The 21213-nt window shown below is 45.1% G+C and overlaps 1 protein-coding gene across 3 annotated transcripts in view; it reads right to left on the bottom strand.

Moving 5' to 3' along the window:
- Positions 1-261: 261 nt before the first annotated feature.
- The window catches only part of LOC106586833 (coiled-coil domain-containing protein 80), a 68482-nt gene continuing 47530 nt past the window's right edge, over positions 262-21213 (bottom strand). For all 3 annotated transcript variants that reach the window (XM_045707314.2, XM_045707312.2, XM_045707311.2), the window contains exons 2-9: positions 19710-20482; positions 19069-19434; positions 18228-18384; positions 10812-10948; positions 8386-8537; positions 4910-5013; positions 3089-3172; positions 262-1398 (exon numbers count right to left, since the gene is read on the bottom strand). In XM_045707314.2, coding sequence (XP_045563270.1) covers positions 1079-1398; positions 3089-3172; positions 4910-5013; positions 8386-8537; positions 10812-10948; positions 18228-18384; positions 19069-19434; positions 19710-20471 — 2082 coding nt within the window. In that variant the 5' untranslated portion in view covers positions 20472-20482 and the 3' untranslated portion in view covers positions 262-1078. The remainder of the gene's footprint in view (positions 1399-3088; positions 3173-4909; positions 5014-8385; positions 8538-10811; positions 10949-18227; positions 18385-19068; positions 19435-19709; positions 20483-21213) is intronic.

Genomic DNA, 21213 nt, shown 5'->3' with positions numbered 1-21213 from the left:
AATGCTTACTTACAAGCCCTTAATCAACAGTGCTCAGTTTCTCACACAAAATAGTCAATAGATTACCAAATGGACGCATTTTGTTTTAGTTGCTTGCTGTATTTTTCCGTTCTGTTGGTCTGTATTGTTCAATCTGTATTGTTCAACTTGAATCAACAGGGGGCGGTGTAACATAATAAATTGTTACACTGCGCCTAAAGAACTTTTGACTACAATACAAAGTTCTGAGATATAGTTTGTATTAAAACTCTGAGAAAAGTGTTGTCAGGAAACAAAGCTTTATTTGTCATAAATATACAGTACAACAGAGACTCCGTCTCTCATGTACAATAGAGTATGAATAAGAACAATATGTAACAACAGGAAAATTACAAAACATAAATGAAGTTGAAAGTTCATTGCAGAAACAGACTGTTATAGCCACAAGTTAAAAACAGACATCCAATACAAACAAAATGTTTGACTCATCCTTACGCTTTTATCTACAATAAGGTCCAGGACTGTGAAAGTGAACATGTACATTTGGTCAAGAATGGAAATGTAGTAGACGGAAAACGTGAAATGTAAAACAACTGTTGATTGTAATTCTTAATACAAAAGAACAAGACTGATATAGAGAAGGATTAGACAGATATTGATGACATCACTATCCAATCCTTCTCTATTTCATTCTAGAACCAGGAAGCACAGAGCTAACACCTAGACCATTTAACCCTCCATAAACTTCCTGAAAACAGAAACCGCCATTCAGGAGGTGAGACAAAGGTTATACTCATGCCCCTCTCCCATGCACACGCATGACCAATTGGAAATCAACCCCTATCCCTAGGAACTTCTTAATTAATGCCTACAGATCCGAAACCAGTGGCTAAGTACAAGGAACATGGTGGAAAGCCCATCTAGACTACTATGGGGCTAGGTAGAGCCATACCTTACTGCTTACACCTATCTGATCCATTTGAATCTACAAAGGGCCATCAAGAAGCATACATGGATAAAGGCAAAAGAGATTGATTTGAGATTAAGTAACACACTGCTTAGTAACCATATCAATGCTTATAGACTATTGACACCCCCTTTAGTAACCGTATCCCTGGTGATAGCCGTCCTGGTAACCGTCATAGCCGTGGTGATGGTACCCGTAGCCTCCGTACTCGTCTTCAGGGCAGCGCATGCCCAGTGACTGCTGGATGGCCATCTCCTGCCTGCGGAGCTGCATAGAGTCCACCAGGTCGTAGATGATGGCCATGGACCACATGGGGCTCGGGTACCACGACTTGACGTTGCCGTCCTTTCCCACCAGCAGCATGGAGAAGTACTCTGGGCTGATCTGGAAGTAGTTGCGGATGTCTTTGACCAGGGTGGCCGAGAGGCCCTCACGCTCCACCGTGGCGCTGCCTGGAAGGAGGAGAGAGAGATGGATAGGGGTCAGTCAATATCCTTTGGTACGATTGATGTCTTTGACTGAAGAGGCAGAGAGGCATACTCGCTCCACGGCCAAGCTGCCTATCTCAAGAGAAAGAAGGAATTAGGCCAAGCTGCCCCAGCCCCACCTCTCTGCCCCAGCTCTCTACCCCAGCCCCAGCTCTCTACCCCAGCCCCAGCTCTCTACCCCAGCCCCAGCTCTGCCCCAGCCCCACCTCTCTGCCCCAGCCCCAGCTCTGCCCCAGCCCCACCTCTCTGCCCCAGCCCCACCTCTCTGCCCCAGCCCCAGCTCTCTGCTCCAGCTCCAGCTCTGCCCCAGCCCCACCTCTCTGTCCCAGCTCTCTGCCCCAGCCCCAGCTCTCTGCTCCAGCCCCAGCCCCAGCTCTGCCCCCAGCCCCAGCTCTCTGCTCCAGCCCCAGCTCTGCCCCAGCCCCACCTCTCTGTCACAGCCCCACCTCTCTGCCCCAGCCCCACCTCTCTGTCCCAGCTCTCTGCCCCAGCCCCACCTCTCTGCCCCAGCCCCACCTCTCTGCCCCAGCCCCACCTCTCTGCCCCAGCCCCACCTCTCTGTCCCAGCTTTCTGCTCCAGCCCCAGCTCTGCCCCAGCCCCACCTCTCTGCCCCAGCTCCACCTCTCTGCCCCAGCTCTCTACCCCAGCTCCAGCTCTCTGCCACAGCTCTCTGCCCCAGCCCCACCTCTCAGTCCCAGCTCTCTGCCCCAGCCCCAGCTCTCTTCCCCAGCCCCACCTCTCTGTCCCAGCTCTCTGCCCCAGCCCCAGCTCTCTGTCCCAGCCCCAGCTCTCTTCCCCTGCAAAGCTACCACTTCATTCATGGAACGCTCCCCAAAGAGCTCATATGAATGCTATTTGGATGGGCAGAGAAATTAAAGGGAGGGATTACATATTTCCTCCCTAACACCCCTCCCACTGCAAATGTCTGTGTGCTTATGCAGCTGTGAGGGGTGTATGGATGGAGGGCTGTATGTGTTTGTGTTGATGGTGTGGTGTAGGTAGCAGCACCAACATGTTTTTGAGGTTGAGCCCCATACCACAGAGGAAATATCAAAAAGTGTATCTGGTAGCATGGATAGAATAAATAAACAAGGCTGGACTATAGGGACTTGGACTGGGGGAGACAGCAGGAGTTAGGGCTGAGGCTGGGCTATAGGGACTTGGACTGGGGGAGACAGCAGGAGTTAGGGCTGAGGCTGGGCTATAGGGACTTGGACTGGGGGAGACAGCAGGAGCTAGGGCTGAGGCTGGGCTATAGGGACTTGGACTGGGGGAGAGCTGGGAGCTGGGCTATAGTCTTGGACTTAGGGAGACAGCAGGAGTTAGGGCTGAGGCTGGGCTATAGGGACTTGGACTGGGGGAGACAGCAGGAGTTAGGGCTGAGGCTGGGCTATAGGGACTTGGACTGGGGGAGACAGCAGGAGTTAGGGCTGAGGCTGGGCTATAGGGAATTAGGGCTAAAGTTGAGCTACCTGCCTGCTGTGACAATTAAACAACATCAGACATTCAACAGCATGGGTGTATTAACTGAAGAACAAAACATAACACAGCCCATTTACCCTCCATGTGTTTCCTGTTTTGTTTCATCTTCACAGCCATTTCCTGTATGAAGTATGATACACATAGGCGCTGTGGAGACAACAGGGTTCTCACCGTTGATTGGATAGAGCTCTAGGACTCCTCCCTGGTCCACTGCCTCCATGCCGACCAGCTTCAGGATAGAGATGTGTCTCAGGCCTGGGTCACCATGGAAACCACCACCATACAAACACACAACAGAGAGGTCGTAGTAGCACATTAGAACAAAAAAATTACCCAACAACAACAACTTACAACGCAAAGTCAAACGTCTCCTATTGAGCATCTAAGTCAGGGTTCTTCAACCTGTAAACAATAAGGAAGGGAGGCGTTGATTGGATAGGAAATCTTTGTAGATTGAAGGTGCTCTTTAGTAAGCGAGAAACCTGTAGCGCTACTGAGTGTGCAGGGTTTTGATCCAACCCCCTGCAATAACACACACCTGATTCAGCTAAGTAAGGGCCCAGAGAGAAGACCTTGATCTCAAGGATCAAAGTCGGAGACTCCCCCAAAACGGATATAATTCAACCACTTGTTTCATATTCATCTCTAAACGTATTTATTCAATATGTGGATGCGGTCGTTCCTGATTAGAACCATCTGTGAGTTAGTCGTGATAATGGAGAGGGAATGTGAAGGACTTGTGTCCTGCTGAGCCAGACAGCTGGTTGTTCTGAAGACAGAAAAGCCACAGTAACCACATGAAAACACTGCTCTCTAAGGTGAGAGCCAAGAGCTGAATACTGCGGTACGAACCCAAAGCAGAGTCAGCAGCTAGGAGAAGTCTTGTTTATCAGAGAGGCCAGGTTTGAACACACACACACACACACACACACACACACACACACACACACACACACACACACACACACACACACACACACACACACACACACACACACACACACACACACACCTAGCCAAGAGAAACAGAGGAGGGGATCACAGTCTTTGATCTGAGAATACAGAACTGGTAGAGGAGTAGGGAGTTACACTTCCATGAACCTTTTCTGAGGGGTGTATGTTGTGTGTGTGTGTGTGTGTGTGTGTGTGTGTGTGTGTGTGTGTGTGTGTGTGTGTGTGTGTGTGTGTGTGTGTGTGTGTGTGTGTGTGTGTGTGTGTGTGTGTGTGTGTGTGTGTGTGTGTTGATTTACATCTGTTGTGTGTGTACCAGAGGTGGCACAACAAGTCTCAGACTGGTAAAACTCCTGACCCTATACGGTCTGACATGATTCATTTGTTGTTAAAAGGTTTAATATTGGTAATGATGGAACCAGAATTTTACAGATCAGGTCACATGGTTTAAAAAAAAAACTCCTTACCATGGGAAGGATGAAAATCCTGTTAAAACTACAGCAACCTTGTTCTTGTTCATATTAATTATATTTTAAGGAAGGACTGGGGGGGTTCCTATACACAAACACAGAGAAAGCAAAATGATTGTACAGTATAATTGTTGAGCTTGCTTTATTCAGGTTTGCATCGTGTAGTCCCGCCCTATGCAACCGTAGGCCTTAATTAAATATCAACTCAGTCTATGTCAGCTATTGTGTTTATTGATAAATTACAGTGTCAATGTATTTCAGTCAATATATTTTATCAAACAAAATCAAAAGTGGTGTGGAAAGTGTGTCCTCGCTACAAGTTTTCCAGAGGCCCTGGTGAGACCACGGGACGATCCACACAGAGCCCAGATGATACTGCTGGCAGCACGCTGCTAGTGGATGGCTCTGATTTGACAACTGCCCAGTTTGTGTGTGTGTGTGCATGTGTGCCTGTGTGCGTGTGAGCAGTTTATGGCCTGGTTCAGAAAAAACGTGTCTTCCTGTTGATCTGAAAGGATAGGATAAATATGGTAAATATGGTAATAACTCAATGATTCCTTCTAATACTCACCCAGGTTGCAGGCTTGGCTGGTCAGGGCGTGAAGCTGCTGCTGATAGGCCCATTCCTCATCGTTGGGGGCGGAGATTACAAATAGGCGACGCCTCCAACGGAACCTGAGAACCCAAAGACGGATGAGGATGAGATGCAGTAGGATTAACTATACGGTGATGTCGTCAATCTTACGTATTTAAAGATCCTACAAGGATCTTCCTCAAGACTTGAACCGAGTCACTTCCTGTATTAACACTGTGAGTCACTGTTATTAGAATCAACAACCAACCCACTGGATACTGACATCATTTCAACGTCTAGTTTTGATTTACATCTGGTTGCGTTGTCAACTAATGTGAATTCAACGTGAAATCAACAAAACATGTCACCATGTCATTGGATTTCGGTAACAAGTTATGTGAAAAAAAGACAACATTTCTTCACGTTGATGACTCTACAATCAGTTTTCCACGTTGATTCAACGTCATCACATATAACTTTTTTATTTTAAATTGATGTGGAACAAAGTTGACTCAACCAGTTTTTGCCCAGTGGGAAGTCATTTCCTGTCTGAACACTGTGGGTCACGGTCATTAGACTGGAATTTAGTCTCCATGGCAACAAACCACAGTCAATCTGGTTGAAACATTTCAGTTAAATACAATACACAGCACCAGTCAAAACTTTGGACACACATACTCATTCAAGGAATTTTCTTCATTTTTACTATATTCTACATTGTAGAATAATAGTGATGACATCAAAACTATGAAATAACACATATGGAATCAAGTAGTAACCAAAAAAGTGTTAAAGATATACAAAAATATTTTCTTCGAAGTAGCCTCCCTTTGCACACTCTTGGCATTCTCTCAACCAGCTTCATGAGGAATGCTTTTCCAACAGTATTGAAGGAGTTCCTACATATGCTGGCTTGTTGGCTGCTTTTCCTTCACTCTGAGGTCCAATTCATCCCAAACCATCTCAAATGGGTTGAGGTCGGGTGATTGTGGAGGCCAGGTCATCTGAAGCAGCACTCCATTACTCCCCTTGGTCAAATAGCCCTTGCACAGCCTGGAGGTGTGTTTTGGGTCATATGGTAGCCATGCTGGTTAAGTGTGCCTTGAATTCTAAATAAATTACAGACAGTGTCACCAGCAAGCATCCCCACACCATCACACCTCCTCCTCCATGCTTCACAGTGGGAACCACACATGCGGAGATCATCCGTTCACCTACTCTGTGTCTCACAAAGACAAGGCGGTTGGAACCAACAATTTCCAATTTGGACTCATCTGACCAAAGGACATATTTCAACATGTCTAATGTCCATTGCTTGTGTTTCTTGGCCCAAGCAAGTCTCTTATTCGTATTGGTGTCCTTTAGTAGTGGTTTCTTTGCAGCAATTAGACCATGAAGGCCTGATTCACGTAGTGTCCTCTGAACAGTTGATGTTCAGATGTGTCTGTTACTTGAACTCTGTGAAGCATTTATTTGGGCTGCAATTTCTGAGGCTGATAACTCTAATGAACTATGGACTTGGTATTTTACCAAATAGGGCTATCGTCTGAATACCACCCCTACATTGTCACAACACAACTGATTGGCTCACACACGTTAAGAAGGAAAGAAATTCCACAAATTAACTTTTTAACAAGGCACACCTGTTCATTGAAATGTCTTCCAGATGACTACCTTATGAAGCTGGTTGAGAGAATGCCAAGGGTATGCAAAGCTGTTATCAAGGCAAAGGGTGGCTACTTTGAAGAATTTTAAATCTCAAATATATTTTTATTTGTTTAACACTTTTTTGGTTACTACATGATTGCATTTATGTTATTTCATAGTTTTGATGTCTTCACTAATATTCTACAATGTAGAAAATAGTAAAATAAAGAAAAAGCCTTGAATGAGTAGGTGTGTCCAAACTTTTGACTGGTACTGTAAATATATAAAAGTATGTGGACCCCTTTCAAATTAGTGGATTTGGCTATTTCAGCCAGACCCGTTTGTGACAGGTGTATAAAATCGATCACACATCTATGCAATCTACATAGACAAACATTGGCAGTAGAATGACCTTACTAAAGAGCTCAGTGACTTTCAACCTGGCACGGTCATAGGGTGCCAATTTTCCAACAAGTCAGTTCGTCAAATTCCTGCCCTGCTAGGGCTGCCCCGGTCAACTGTAAGTTCCGTTATTGTAAAGTGGAAATGTCTAGGAGCTACAAAGAGTCAGCCGCAAAGTGGTAGGCCACACAAGTTGACAGAACGAGACCACTGAGTGCTGAAGTGCGTGGCGCTGTCCTCAGTTAAAACACTCACTACCGAGTTCCAAACTGCCTCTGGAAGCAACGTCAGCACAAGAACTGTTCGTCGAGAACTTAATGAAATAGGTTTCCATGGCCGAGCAGCCGCACACAAGCCTTAGATCACCATGCGCAATGCCAAGTGTCGGCTGGAGTTGTGTAAAGCTCGCTGCCACTGGACTCTGCACTGGAAACAAGTTATCCAGAGTGATGAATCACGCTTCACCATCTGGCAGTCTGACGGACGAATCTGGGTTTAGCGGATGCCAGGAGAACGCTACCTGCTTGAATGCATAGTGCCAACTGTAAAGTTTGGTTTAATAATGGTTTGGGGCTGTTTTTCATGGTTTGGGCTAGGCTTCTTAGTTCCAGTGAAGGGAAATCTTAATGCTACAGCATACAAGGACATTCTAGACGATTCTGTGCTTCCAACTTTGTGGCAACAGTTTGGGGAATGCCATTTTTGGTTTCAGCATGACAATGCCCCCGTGCACGAAGTGAGGTCCATACAGAAATGATTTTTTCAAGATCGGTGTGAAAGAACTTGACTGGCCTGCACAGAGCCCTGACCTCAACCCCATCGAACATGTTTGGGACAAATTAGAATGCCGACTGCGAGCCAAGCCTAATCGCCCAAAATCAGTGCCCGACCTCACTAATGCTCTTGTGGCTGAATGGAAGCAAGTCCCTGCAGCAATGTTCCAACATCTAGTGGAAAGCCTTCCCAGAAGAGTGGAGGCTGTTATAGCAGCAAAGGGGGGACCAACTTCATATTAATGCCTATGATTTTGGAATGAGATGTTCGACCACCAGGTGTCCACATACTGTTGGTCATGTAGTGTATATACGGGACCATAGTCAATCAATCCAAGACCAAGGTGTCCTACAATACTGGAAATAGAATATTCATTTAACAGACACATTTATCCAAAGACATTTTTTTTACATATGGGTGGTTAGTGTTAATATTAATGTTGACATGGCCACCTGTCAATTCTGACCACTCCTCAGCCAGATCCCTACCTGGCATAATGAGGCAATATTCCCACTGGCTATGGAGCAAAATGTCTGTTTCAGATTCCAGCCGTTCCCAGCCACAGCCATACACACACACACACACACACACACACACACACACACACACACACACACACACACACACACACACACACACACACACTCTACCTGGAAAGGAAGTTCTCCAGTGATCTTGGTTTGTCCTCCTTCTTGCAGGCCACTCCATCTCTCTTCTGCTGTTCCATCTCTCTGATGCGAGAGGTGAAGGTGTCGACGTAATCGAACACAGCCTTCATGGCAATGGGAACCTCATAGGATTGCTGTTGGAGGGACACACATCATCAAGTCAGTGGGCCAAAAACGTAACCAACCATTGAAGGATTTGAGTGTACAATCCCTATTATTCTAGTGGTCAGGAGAGAAATGTAAGAAATGCTATTCCTAAGTTATAATGATTCCAGTATTACTAGAAAACCCTCGAAAACCCTGTATCCTGTATTCCAAGAGACTGAGCAATGTGTTCCAGTTTTCTGTGATTTCACAGGCATTCTCTGCATATTTCTGAGAAGCACATCCAGAGCAGCGGGCCATGGGGTTCAACACAGCGGGCCATGGGGTTCAACACAGCGGGCCATGGGGTTCAACACAGTGGGCCATGGGGTTCAACACAGTGGACATGAGGTTCAACACGGTGGGCCATGGGGTTCAACACAGTGGGCCATATGGTTCAACACAACTCAGTTCAGAACGTGATAAATTCCACCATGCAGCTTATTTTTTAGGAAAAGCAGGGATCCCAGCATAAAATATGGTATTTTATAGGGCACACGCACCCATCTCTCTCATACCCACACCCTGTAATATACTTTCCTGCTGTCTGTAATAGACTTTTTCCTGTCTGTACTGACAGCAGTAAAGGGTTGGTTAAACACTGGAGTCTTTGTTTAATATGCCTTAAAACAGCCTGCCGATTTACACACCCACACTGCTGTTATGAGAAGGTCATGTTGTGTGAATTGAACCAGTATTTGATCACTGCAGGATGTTTACAGAATGGTGAAGGCTGGTCAACCAACATGAGTATTGGTCTAATGGGCTCAACAGAGGTTAGGTGTGAGTGCTCCATTTAGTTCACTTGGCAAGACAGTTGGGTTGAGTACAGGCTATAGGTCTAAATGGAATGGTCCCAAAAGTACCGACAATCAGTGCACCAGATGAGCTAAATTAAGCATATCTATTAGGAAAAAGAGAGATACAGAGAAATAGAGAGATACAGAGAGAGAGAAACAGAGAAGGAGAGATATAGAGAAAAAGAGAGATATACAGAGAGAGAGCGAGAGATACAGAGAAAGAGAGATAAACAGAGAGATATATACAGAGAGAGAGAGAGATACAGAGAAAGAGAGAGATACAGAGAGAGAGAGATACAGAGAGAGAGAGATAGAGCGAGAGATACAGAGAGAGATACAGAGAAAGAGAGATACAGAGAGAGAGATACAGAGAGAGCGAGAGATACAGAGAGAGATACAGAGAGAGAGAGATACAGAGAATGAGAAAGAGAGATACAGATAAAGAGTGATATACAGAGAGAGAGATACAGAGAGAGAGAGAGAGAGAGAGAGAGAAACAGAGACAGAGAGAGAGATACAGATAAAGAGTGATATACAGAGAGAGAGCTACAGAGAAAGAGAGCGATACGGAGATACAGAGAAAGAGAGAGAGAGAGATACAGAGAGAGAGAGAGATACAGAGAGAGAGAGAGATACAGAGAGAGAGAGATACAGAGAGAGAGAGTGCGATACAGAGAATGAGAAAGAGAGATACAGATAAAGAGTGATATACAGAGAGAGAGATACAGAGAATGAGAAAGAGAGATACAGATAAAGAGTGATATACAGAGAGAGAGATACAGAGAGAGAGAGAGAGAGAGAGAGAAACAGAGACAGAGAGAGAGATACAGATAAAGAGTGATATACAGAGAGAGAGCTACAGAGAAAGAGAGCGATACGGAGATACAGAGAAAGAGAGAGAGAGAGATACAGAGAGAGAGAGAGATACAGAGAGAGAGAGAGAGATACAGAGAGAGAGAGAGATACAGAGAGAGAGAGTGCGATACAGAGAATGAGAAAGAGAGATACAGATAAAGAGTGATATACAGAGAGAGAGAGATACAGAGAGAGAGAGCGATACGGAGATACAGAGAGAGAGAGAGAGAGTGCGATACAGAGAATGAGAAAGAGAGATACAGATAAAGAGTGATATACAGAGAGAGAGAGATACAGAGAGAGAGAGCGATACGGAGATACAGAGAGAGAGATGCGAGAGATGCGAGAGAGAGACAGACTGATAGAGAATGAGAGAGATACAGAGAAAGAGAGATATACAGAGAGAGAGATACAGAGAAAGAGAGAGAGATACAGAGAAAGAGAGAGAGAGATACAGAGAAAGAGAGAGAAAGATACAGAGAGAGAGATACACAGAGAGAGAGAGAGATACAGAGAGAGAATGAAAGAGATACTGATATACATAGAGTTAACCCCAAAGAAATCCTATGAAATTATTGTTCTAATTCCTAAATGTATTGGTAACCCCACCTTGAATCTCATGTCAGTGTCAGTGACGACCATGTAGAAGTGGTTGAAGGTCATACTGAACTCCTTCCTCAGCTCTGTAATCACATCCTGGTTCACCAGATCCTCCTGACGAAGACCTTTCATAGGCTTATCATTCTCTGAGAGGGGAGGAATGAGAGAGAGAGAGAGAGAGAGAGAGAGAGAGACAAAGAAAGAGACAGAGACAGAGACAGAGACAGAGTGAGAGAGAGAGAGAGAGAGAGAGAGAGAAAATGAAGAAAGAGTCAACAGTTTTTTTGATTGTGCATAAGAGTGCATTTTCAGGTAAGGAAGCTGAAACAACAACAAAAACAAAGCATAGTACAACTACAGCTGTGGTCTTCTGTCATCACCTCATACTGAATACAGCTGTGGTCTTCTGTCATCACCTCATACTGAATACAGCTGTGGTCTTCTGTCATCACCTCATACTGAAGACAGCTGTGGTCTTCTGTCATCACCTCATACTGAATACAGCTGTGGTCTTCTATCATCACCTCATACTGAAGACAGCTGTGGTCTTCTGTCATCACCTCATACTGAAAACAGCTGTGGTCTTCTGTCATCACCTCATACTGAAGACAGCTGTGGTCTTCTGTCATCACCTCATACTGAATACAGCTGTGGTCTTCTATCATCACCTCATACTGAAGACAGCTGTGGTCTTCTGTCATCACCTCATACTGAATACAGCTGTGGTCTTCTGTCATCACCTCATACTGAAGACAGCTGTGGTCTTCTGTCATCACCTCATACTGAAAACAGCTGTGGTCTTCTGTCATCACCTCATACTGAAGACAGCTGTGGTCTTCTGTCATCACCTCATACTGAAGACAGCTGTGGTCTTCTATCATCACCTCATACTGAAGACAGCTGTGGTCTTCTGTCATCACCTCATACTGAAGACAGCTGTGGTCTTCTATCATCACCTCATACTGAAGACAGCTGTGGTCTTCTATCATCACCTCATACTGAAAACAGCTGTGGTCTTCTGTCATCACCTCATACTGAAGACAGCTGTGGTCTTCTGTCATCACCTCATACTGAAGACAGCTGTGGTCTTCCGTCATCACCTCATACTGAAGACAGCTGTGGTCTTCTGTCATCACCTCATACTGAAAACAGCTGTGATCTTCCGTCATCACCTCATACTGAAGACAGCTGTGGTCTTCTGTCATCACCTCATACTGAAAACAGCTGTGGTCTTCTGTCATCACCTCATACTGAAGACAGCTGTGGTCTTCTATCATCACCTCATACTGAAGACAGCTGTGGTCTTCTGTCATCACCTCATACTGAAAACAGCTGTGGTCTTCTGTCATCACCTCATACTGAAGACAGCTGTGGTCTTCTGTCATCACCTCATACTGAAGACAGCTGTGGTCTTCTGTCATCACCTCATACTGAAGACAGCTGTGGTCTTCTGTCATCACCTCATACTGAAAACAGTTGTGGTCTTCTATCATCACCTCATACTGAAGACAGCTGTGGTCTTCTATCATCAGCTCATGTTAAAGACAGCTGTGCTCTTCTATCATCACCTCATACTGAAGACAGCTGTGGTCTTCTATCATCACCTCATACTGAAGACAGCTGTGGTCTTCTATCATCAGCTCATGTTAAAGACAGCTGTGCTCTTCTATCATCACCTCATACTGAAGACAGCTGTGGTCTTCTATCATCACCTCATATTAAGGACAGCTGTGGATTATATACAGTATATCTGTAGGTACATGGTTTCTAAGGAAAAGCAGTGTTGAGTCCTATCTGGTTTGGGTAAGTTTTAATAGTCACAGTAGGAACAACATCCCTTATAGACATCCCAATGTTCTCAGTCACCATGTTCGTGTATACATCAGTGTTATTCTCTGAGGCTACCCAGAACATATCTCAGTTCACATGATCAAAACAATCTTTAAGTATGGATTCTGATTGGTCAGACCAACATTGAATAAACCTTAGCATGAGTACTTCCTATTTGAGTTTCTGCCTATATGAAGGGAGGAGCAAAATGGAGTTGTGATCTGATTTGCTGAAGGGGGGGCTGGGGAGGGCCTTGTAGGCTTCCCGCAAGAGAGAATAGCAGTGGTTGAGTGTTTTCCCAGCGCGAGTACTACAGTCAATGTGTTGATAGAACTTCGGTAGCGTTTTCCTAAAATTTGTTTTAATAAAATCTCCAGCTACAATATATGTGGCCTCAGGATATGTGGTGTCCAATTTGCATAAAGTCCTGTGTAGATCCTTGAGGGCCGTTGTGGTATCGGCTAGAGAGGGAATATACACGGCTGTGACTATAACCTGAAGAGAATTCTCTTGGGAGGTAATACGGTCGGCATGTGTTTTTTGGACACATATTTTAACCCCTTATTTTTGGGAATGAGATGCATGCATAAACAGATATCTCTAGCTTAAACTGACAGATTTTGATGGGGATTTTTTTTATTATGTCTCTTAGATTGACCAATGGGTGCTTCAATAGACCCTGAAGGATTACCTCAGAAAGCTTAATTAAAATAAGTTCTCACTGCTTCAGCCTGTCTTTCCTCTCAGTATAAGTACCCTATCAGTTTCACTTGCTCAGTCCTATCACCAGGCTTAGTTAAAGATGAATCCAGATCTGCTTATTTCCACTTTAATTTTCAGCCATGGTTGGCCCAATAAGACATGGGTTCCAACCTGAGCGTGTGGTTTGCTCATTTCCTGTCAATGATCCCACAGTTAGTTTCCTGTAACTGCCTACTGTAGTCTACAGTGACATACAGAGGCCAATCAACTAAGCACACATCTGGTATGAGATAGTAAACGCCATTACTTCTCATCTCTGGGAGCCAGAGGTATTTGCCGCTGTCACGATGTCACATTGTCATCATAACCAGTATGTTCAGTGTTATCGTTTGTGCCTCTGTGCTGCAGACACTGTAAAAACACCTGGAATCCTTCAGTTTAAGACAGGAGGGGTGAAATAAGGATACAACAGTCACAAGTCCTTATTCAGTTTCCATCTGGAACTCGGCATGTAAGTTAGGGAATATGAAGGACTACAACAGAGGTAATGTGTAAAAGTGGAGAAGATATCTAAGACATGAATTGTAGTAGGGCTGAATATTTTACAAATACATTTACTTGAAGAACAGTGCAGATGCAAAGTTTGGTAACAGAATGACAGTTTGTGCTGTTTGTGTTGCCATTCAGTTATCAAACGTTGCATCTGCACTGTTCTTCAAGTAAAACTTTTTTTGGGTCAAATATTCAGTGGATATTTTAAAAAGTAGTCCCTGTACGGATTGTTTAACTTTGCAATCATTGGTTTATGTTTGGCACATATTTTAAAGTAAAACAATCTGAGTCTCAGCATCAGTCTGTTACAGTGGAATTGCTCAGTATCACCAGGAAGACACTAAACCAGAATGATCTAACCAGTATAACCAGAAAGTTTATCTTCTCCTCCTGACCCGGACCCTGTCTTCTCCTCCTGACCCGGACCCTGTCTTCTCCTCCTGACCCGGACCCTGTGTTCTCCTCCTGACACAGACCCTGTGTTCTCCTCCTGACACAGACCCTGTGTTCTCCTCCTGACACAGACCCTGTCTTCTCCTCCTGACCCGGACCCTGTCTTCTCCTCCTGACCCAGACCCTGTGTTCTCCTCCTGACCCAGACCCTGTGTTCTCCTCCTGACCCAGACCCTGTCTTCTCCTCCTGACAAAGACCCTGTCTTCTCCTCCTGACCCAGACCCTGTCTTCTCCTCCTGACACAAACCCTGTGTTCTCCTCCTGACACGGACCCTGTGTTCTCCTCCTGACCCAGACCCTGTCTTCTCCCCCTGACCCAGACCCTGTCTTCTCCTCCTGACACAGACCCTGTCTTCTCCTCCTGACACAGACCCTGTGTTCTCCTCCTGACACAGACCCTGTGTTCTCCTCCTGACACAGACCCTGTGTTCTCCTCCTGACACAGACCCTGTGTTCTCCTCCTGACACAGACCCTGTCTTCTCCTCCTGACCCGGACCCTGTCTTCTCCTCCTGACACGGACCCTGTCTTCTCCTCCTGACCCGGACCCTGTGTTCTCCTCCTGACACAGACCCTGTGTTCTCCTCCTGACACAGACCCTGTCTTCTCCTCCTGACCCGGACCCTGTCTTCTCCTCCTGACCCGGACCCTGTCTTCTCCTCCTGACCCGGACCCTGTGTTCTCCTCCTGACACAGACCCTGTGTTCTCCTCCTGACACAGACCCTGTGTTCTCCTCCTGACACAGACCATGTCTTCTCCGCCTGAACCGGACCCTGTCATCTCATCCTGACCCGGACCCTGTCTTTGTGAAACCCTTCCATGTCTTACATCCTTTCTGTATACTGTTTACCATTCAATGTTTATAGTGCCCCATTCACCTCCATTCACCGAACCATTTGACACCACATTAACTTGTTAGGGCTAGGGGGCAGTATTGACACGGCCGGATAAAAAACGTACCCGATTTAATCTGGTTACTACTCCTGCCCAGTAACTAGAATATGCATATAAGTATTGGCTTTGGATAGAAAACACCATAAAGTTTCTAAAACTGTTTGAATGGTGTCTGTGAGTATAACAGAACTCATATGGCAGGCAAACACCTGAGAAGATTCCTTACAGGAAGTGCCCTCTCTGACAAGATCTTGTTCTTCTTGTCTCTGTTTATTGAAGACTGAGGATCTTTGCTGTAATGTGACACTTCCTACGGCTCCCATAGGCTCTCAGAGCCCGGGAAAAAGCTGAATGATATCGAGGCAGCCCCAGGCTGAAACACATTATCGCGTTTGGATAGTGGCCGGTCAGAGTACTCTGAGACTCAGGCTCGTGCACGAGGGCACGAGATGTTTTTATTTTCTCTCTCTTTGTACGTATACACGCTTTCCCGGTCGGAATATTATCGCTTTTTTGCGAGAAAAATGGCATAAAAATTTATTTTAAACAGCGGTTGACATGCTTCGAAGTACGGTAATGGAATATTTAGAATTTTTTTGTCACGAAATGCGCCATGCTCGTCACCCTTATTTACCCTTTCGGATAGTGTCTTGAACGCACGAACAAAACGCCGCTATTGGATATAACAATGGATTATTTGGGACCAAACCAACATTTGTTATTGAAGTAGAAGTCCTGGGAGTGCATTCTGACGAAGAACAGCAAAGGTAATAACATTTTTCTTATAGTAAATATGACTTTGGTGAGTGCTAAACTTGCTGGGTGTCTAAATAGCTAGCCCTGTGATGCCGGGCTATCTACTGAGAATATTGCAAAATGTGCTTTCACCGAAAAGCTATTTTAAAATCGGACATAGCTAGTGAGTAGAGGAGTTCTGTATCTATAATTCTTAAAATAATTGTTATGTTTTTTGTGAACGTTTATCGTGAGTAATTTAGTAAATTCACCGGCAGTGTTCGGTGAGAATGCTAGTCACATGCTAGTCACATGCTAATGTAAAAAGCTGTTTTTTGATATAAATATGAACTTGATTGAACAAAACATGCATGTATTGTATAACATAATGTCCTAGGGTTGTCATCTGATGAAGATCATTAAAGGTTAGTGCTGCATTTAGCTGTGGTTTGGGTTTATGTGACATTATATGCTAGCTTGAAAAATGGTTGTCTGATTATTTCTGGCTGGGTACTCTGCTGACATAATCTAATGTTTTGCTTTCGTTGTAAAGCCTTTTTGAAATTGGACAGTGTGGTTAGATTAATCTCTATGGGCTAGGTGGGACGCTTGCGTCCCACCTACTCAACAGCCAGTGTAATCCCGTGGCGAGTTATTAAAATACCTCAAAAATGCAAAAACTTCAATTTTTCAAACATGACTATTTTACACCATTCTAAAGACAAGACTCCCACCTAGCCCATAGAGATTAATCTAACCACACTGTCCGATTTCAAAAAGGCTTTACAACGAAAGCAAAACATTAGATTATGTCAGTAGAGTACCCAGCCAGAAATAATCAGACACCCATTTTTCAAGCTAGCATAAAATGTCACATAAACCCAAACCACAGCTAAATGTAGCACTAACCTTTGATGATCTTCATCAGATGACAACCCTAGGACATTATGTTATACAATACATGCATGTTTTGTTCAATCAAGTTCATATTTATATCAAAAACCAGCTTTTTACATTAGCATGTGACTAGCATGTGACTAGCATTCCCACCGAACACTGCCTGTGAATTTACTAAATTACTCACGATAAACGTTCACAAAAAAGCATAACAATTATTTTAAGAATTATAGATACAGAACTCCTCTATGCACTCGATATGTCCGATTTTAAAATAGCTTTTCGGTGAAAGCACATTTTGCAATATTCTCAGTAGATAGCCCGGCATCACAGGGCTAGCTATTTAGACACCCAGCAAGTTTAGCACTCACCAAAGTCAGATTTACTATAAGAAAAATGTTATTACCTTTGCTGTCTTCGTCAGAATGCACTCCCAGGACTTCTACTTCAATAACAAATGTTGGTTTGGTCCCAAATAATCCATTGTTATATCCAAATAGGGGCGTTTTGTTCGTGCGTTCAAGACACTATCCGAAAGGGTAAATAAGGGTGACGAGCATGGCGCAATTCGTGACAAAAAAATTCTAAATATTCCATTACCGTACTTCGAAGCATGTCAACCGCTGTTTAAAATCTATTTTTATGCCATTTTTCTCATAAAAAAGCGATAATATTCCGACCGGGAATCTGCGTTTAGGTAAACAGACGAAAGAAAATAAAGCATGGGGTCGACTCGGGCATGCGCCTAAGCCCATAGTACTCTGATCGGCCACTTGCCAAACGCGATAATGTGTTTCAGCCAGAGGCTGCCTCGATATCGTTCAGCTTTTTCCCGGGCTCTGAGAGCCTATGGGAGCCGTAGGAAGTGTCACGTTATAGCGAAGATCCTCAGTCTTCAATAAAAAGAGCCAAGATGAAACACAACTTGTCAGACAGTCCACTTCCTGCATGGAATCTTCTCAGGTTTTGGCCTGCCATATGTGTTCTGTTATACTCACAGACACCATTCAAACAGTTTTAGAAACTTTAGGGTGTTTTCTATCCAAAGCCAATAATTATATGCATATTCTAGTTACTGGGCAGGAGTAGTAACCAGATTAAATCGGGTACGTTTTTTATCCGGCCGTGTCAATACTGCCCCCTAGCCCTAACAGGTTAACGAGAGTCTTGTCTTTAAAATGGTGTAAAATAGTCATATGTTTGAAAAATTGAAGTTTTTGCATTTTTGAGGTATTTGAATATCGCGCCACGGGATTACACTGGCTGTTGAGTAGGTGGGATGCAAGCGTCCCACCTAGCCCAGAGATTAAGATGGTGGTGCTGACCCTGTCTGTAGTGGTATGATGGTGTAATGTACTTACCCAGCTGGTAGTGGTCTATCTTCATGGTGGAGTTGGTGAGTGAGCCAAAGATGGTGATGATGGAGACTTTCCTGATGGCCATCTCACACACCGTCTCCAGGTATTCATCTTTCTGTTGCAGGTACATAGTGCTCTCCTCACTGGGGGCTGTTATGATCTGGAGACACACACACACAGAGAAAGAAAGACTGGGTTAGACCGGGTTACACACACATGCATGCACGCACTCGCACGCCAGCACACACACACTGCTGTTGAGATTGTGTTTACATTAGACAGCGGGGAGGGAGAGGATGAGGACTGTATTTCCCACCCTGCCCTTGGCTGCACTCCTATGATCAAATTCTTGAAAGGCTGTACTCCAATCTATAACAACACAACTATACAGTCTGCCTGTACTGTAAAGCTGTTAAGTCAGTGCTAGGCAGTTTACTACAGTGCTTATGTCAGTGCTATGACGTTTCTGACTGTGTGCTATTGCTGCTATTGTATTGTGGCTTTGATAGGTTCTTGGGATGTGGAACAAATTGGATTTATATCAAATGTATTTTTGTTATTAGTTACAATATCCCATATATTGCTTCATTAGTTCTCTAAAGTCTTCTATTTGTTTCAGTGGTGCATTTGTAGTCCTGACGGTTTCTCTGGGGATCCTGGCGCCACACCCAGAAACAAGGGGAAACACTTTTCTTACCACGAGTCATCTCTTGTTCTCAAAGTAGTCCAGGAAGGAAACCACTTACCACGAGTCGTCTCCTGTTCTCAAAGTAGTTAAAGAAGGAAGCCACTTTCCACGAGTCATCTCCTGTTCTCAAAGTAGTCCAGGAAGGAAGCCACTTACCACGAGTCGTCTCCTGTTCTCAAAGTAGTCCAGGAAGGACGCCAGGGATCCCCTAGGAGGCGGAGGCTTCTTGGTGGGTTTGTAGTACTCCTCTTTCTCAGGATTCTTCGACACCTTCTTTCCGTTCTTCTTTCCGTTGTTTTTGCCCTCCTTCCCTGCCTTCGCTCCTCTCCTCTCGGCTTTGTCCCTCTTGGCGGCCTTGTCTGGTTTGCCCTTCTTCTTTTTCTTCTTCTTCTCAGTATTGTCGTGTTTTCCCTTGCCCCTCTTGGCTGGGCTGACCTCTGTGTTGGCCTCTGTCTGTGTCTCTGGGTCGCTGACGGTGGGCCGGCCAGATTCATACTTCTCCTCATACTCATTATTTAACACCTGGATGAGAGGAGAGGAGAGGAGAGGAGAGGAGAGGAGAGGAGAGGAGAGGAGAGGAGAGGAGAGGAGAGGAGAGGAGAGGAGAGGAGAGGAGAGGAGAGGAGAGGAGAGGAGAGGAGAGGGAGGAGAGGAGAGGAGAGGAGAGGAGAGGAGAGGAGAGGAGAGGAGAGGAGAGGAGAGGAGGGAATACTTCATTGATCACCAAAATCAAGCCTGATGCAACATTCTATCTCAACAGCAATGTAATAAGTGAAATGTAATGAGTCCACGCATACCATCTCATTCTTCCTCTTGGTAGGTTTGCCCTTGGTGGGTTTGTGCTGTGTGGGTACCACTTCTGCCTGCTGACGGCCATTGTGGTCCTTCCCCTCCTTGTCTGTTCGGTTGTCCCCAGGCGGGGTGGTCTTGGCTGGGTACCTGTCCCTCTCCCTCTCCCTGCCTCTGCGGTTATAATAATATGGCTCAGCCGTGGTCCTAGGGGCAGGCAGCCAGTCAGGGGTGGTCTGGGCTTTTGTGGGTCTCTGGGTAGAGGTGGTAGTAGCAGTGGTGGTCTGACGTGTGGTTGTAGTCTGTTTAGTTGTGGTCGTTGTAGTCTGTTTAGTCGTGGTTGTTGTGGGTTTTGGTGTGGTTGTCGTGGTGGCTTTTGTCGTGGTAGCTTTTGTCGTGGTGGCTTTTGTCGTGGTCCTTGTGGGTCGCATAGTTGTGGTAGTTGTCACTGTGGTAGTTGTCGTTGGCCTCGTTGTTGTTGTGGCAACAGTGGTGGTTGTCGTGGGTCTCCTCATTGGCTTCCTCACCGGCTTCCTCTCTGGGAGTGGGTCTACCTGTCCACCTGTTTCCACTACCGTCCCTGAGTCTCCGCCCCCCTCCTCCACCTGCCCCTCTACTCCCGCCCCTTTACACTTCTGGACGAATCCCTTCTGTCGGATCTTCTCCAGCTTCCTCATTGGTGCCTTGTCGATGACCTCGTACATGGCCTCCAGCCTGACTGGATAGGGGTACCTTTCCTCCACCTGGAGGGTTTTCCTCAGAAGTACCATTCCAAACTTACCTGGACAGGACAGGATGACAGATAAGAGATTACATTTACTGAATAAAATAGTCTATCTTTCATGGCTTTGGCCACAATCAACATGCAGAAAGGAGACAATCTCACCAAGCATCCCAAACTTACCTGGAAAGACTCAGATTTATGTTGTTACCCTCACAATTTAATTTTCATGTTCACTGCTTTTCAGCATATCACATGCAGCAAACATGCAAATAGCCAACACCACACACCCCTGTAACCCCCACATCAAACAGGTGACAGGTTTGAATGGACTAGGACAGGTGTGACCAGAATAGTGATGGTTCATTGCTGGGTTGTTGGCGTTGTGTCACTAAGTTGGTTTGTTTTGTTAAAAACTGGTGGGGTATTGATAATGGGTGCTGGGTTATTGGTGCTGGGTTATTGAGATCACAGGAGGCTGTTGAGGGGAGGACAGCTCATAATAATGGCTGGAACGGAGTAAATGGAATGGTATTAACCACATGGTAAGCAACTGTTTGATGTATTTGATACCATTCAACCTATTCCGCTCCATCCATTACCATGAGCCCGCCCTCCCCAATTAAGTTGCCACCAACCTCCTGTGATTGAGAGATGACCAAGTGGCTCAGATCAGAAGAGATGTTGCTTAATAAGGGCGTGGCTTTGATATTGTTCATTTTGGGCACCTGTGACAGTAAATGCCATTCCGGTTCATCTATTCTGTTTTATTGTTATCACATATTAATACT

Source organism: Salmo salar, chromosome 25 (genome assembly GCF_965601325.2).
Source record: "Salmo salar chromosome 25, fSalSal1, whole genome shotgun sequence".
Lineage (NCBI taxonomy): Eukaryota > Metazoa > Chordata > Actinopteri > Salmoniformes > Salmonidae > Salmo > Salmo salar.
The sequence above is the reverse complement of the archived record's forward strand: the minus strand, read 5'-3'. Positions and strand labels throughout refer to the sequence as shown.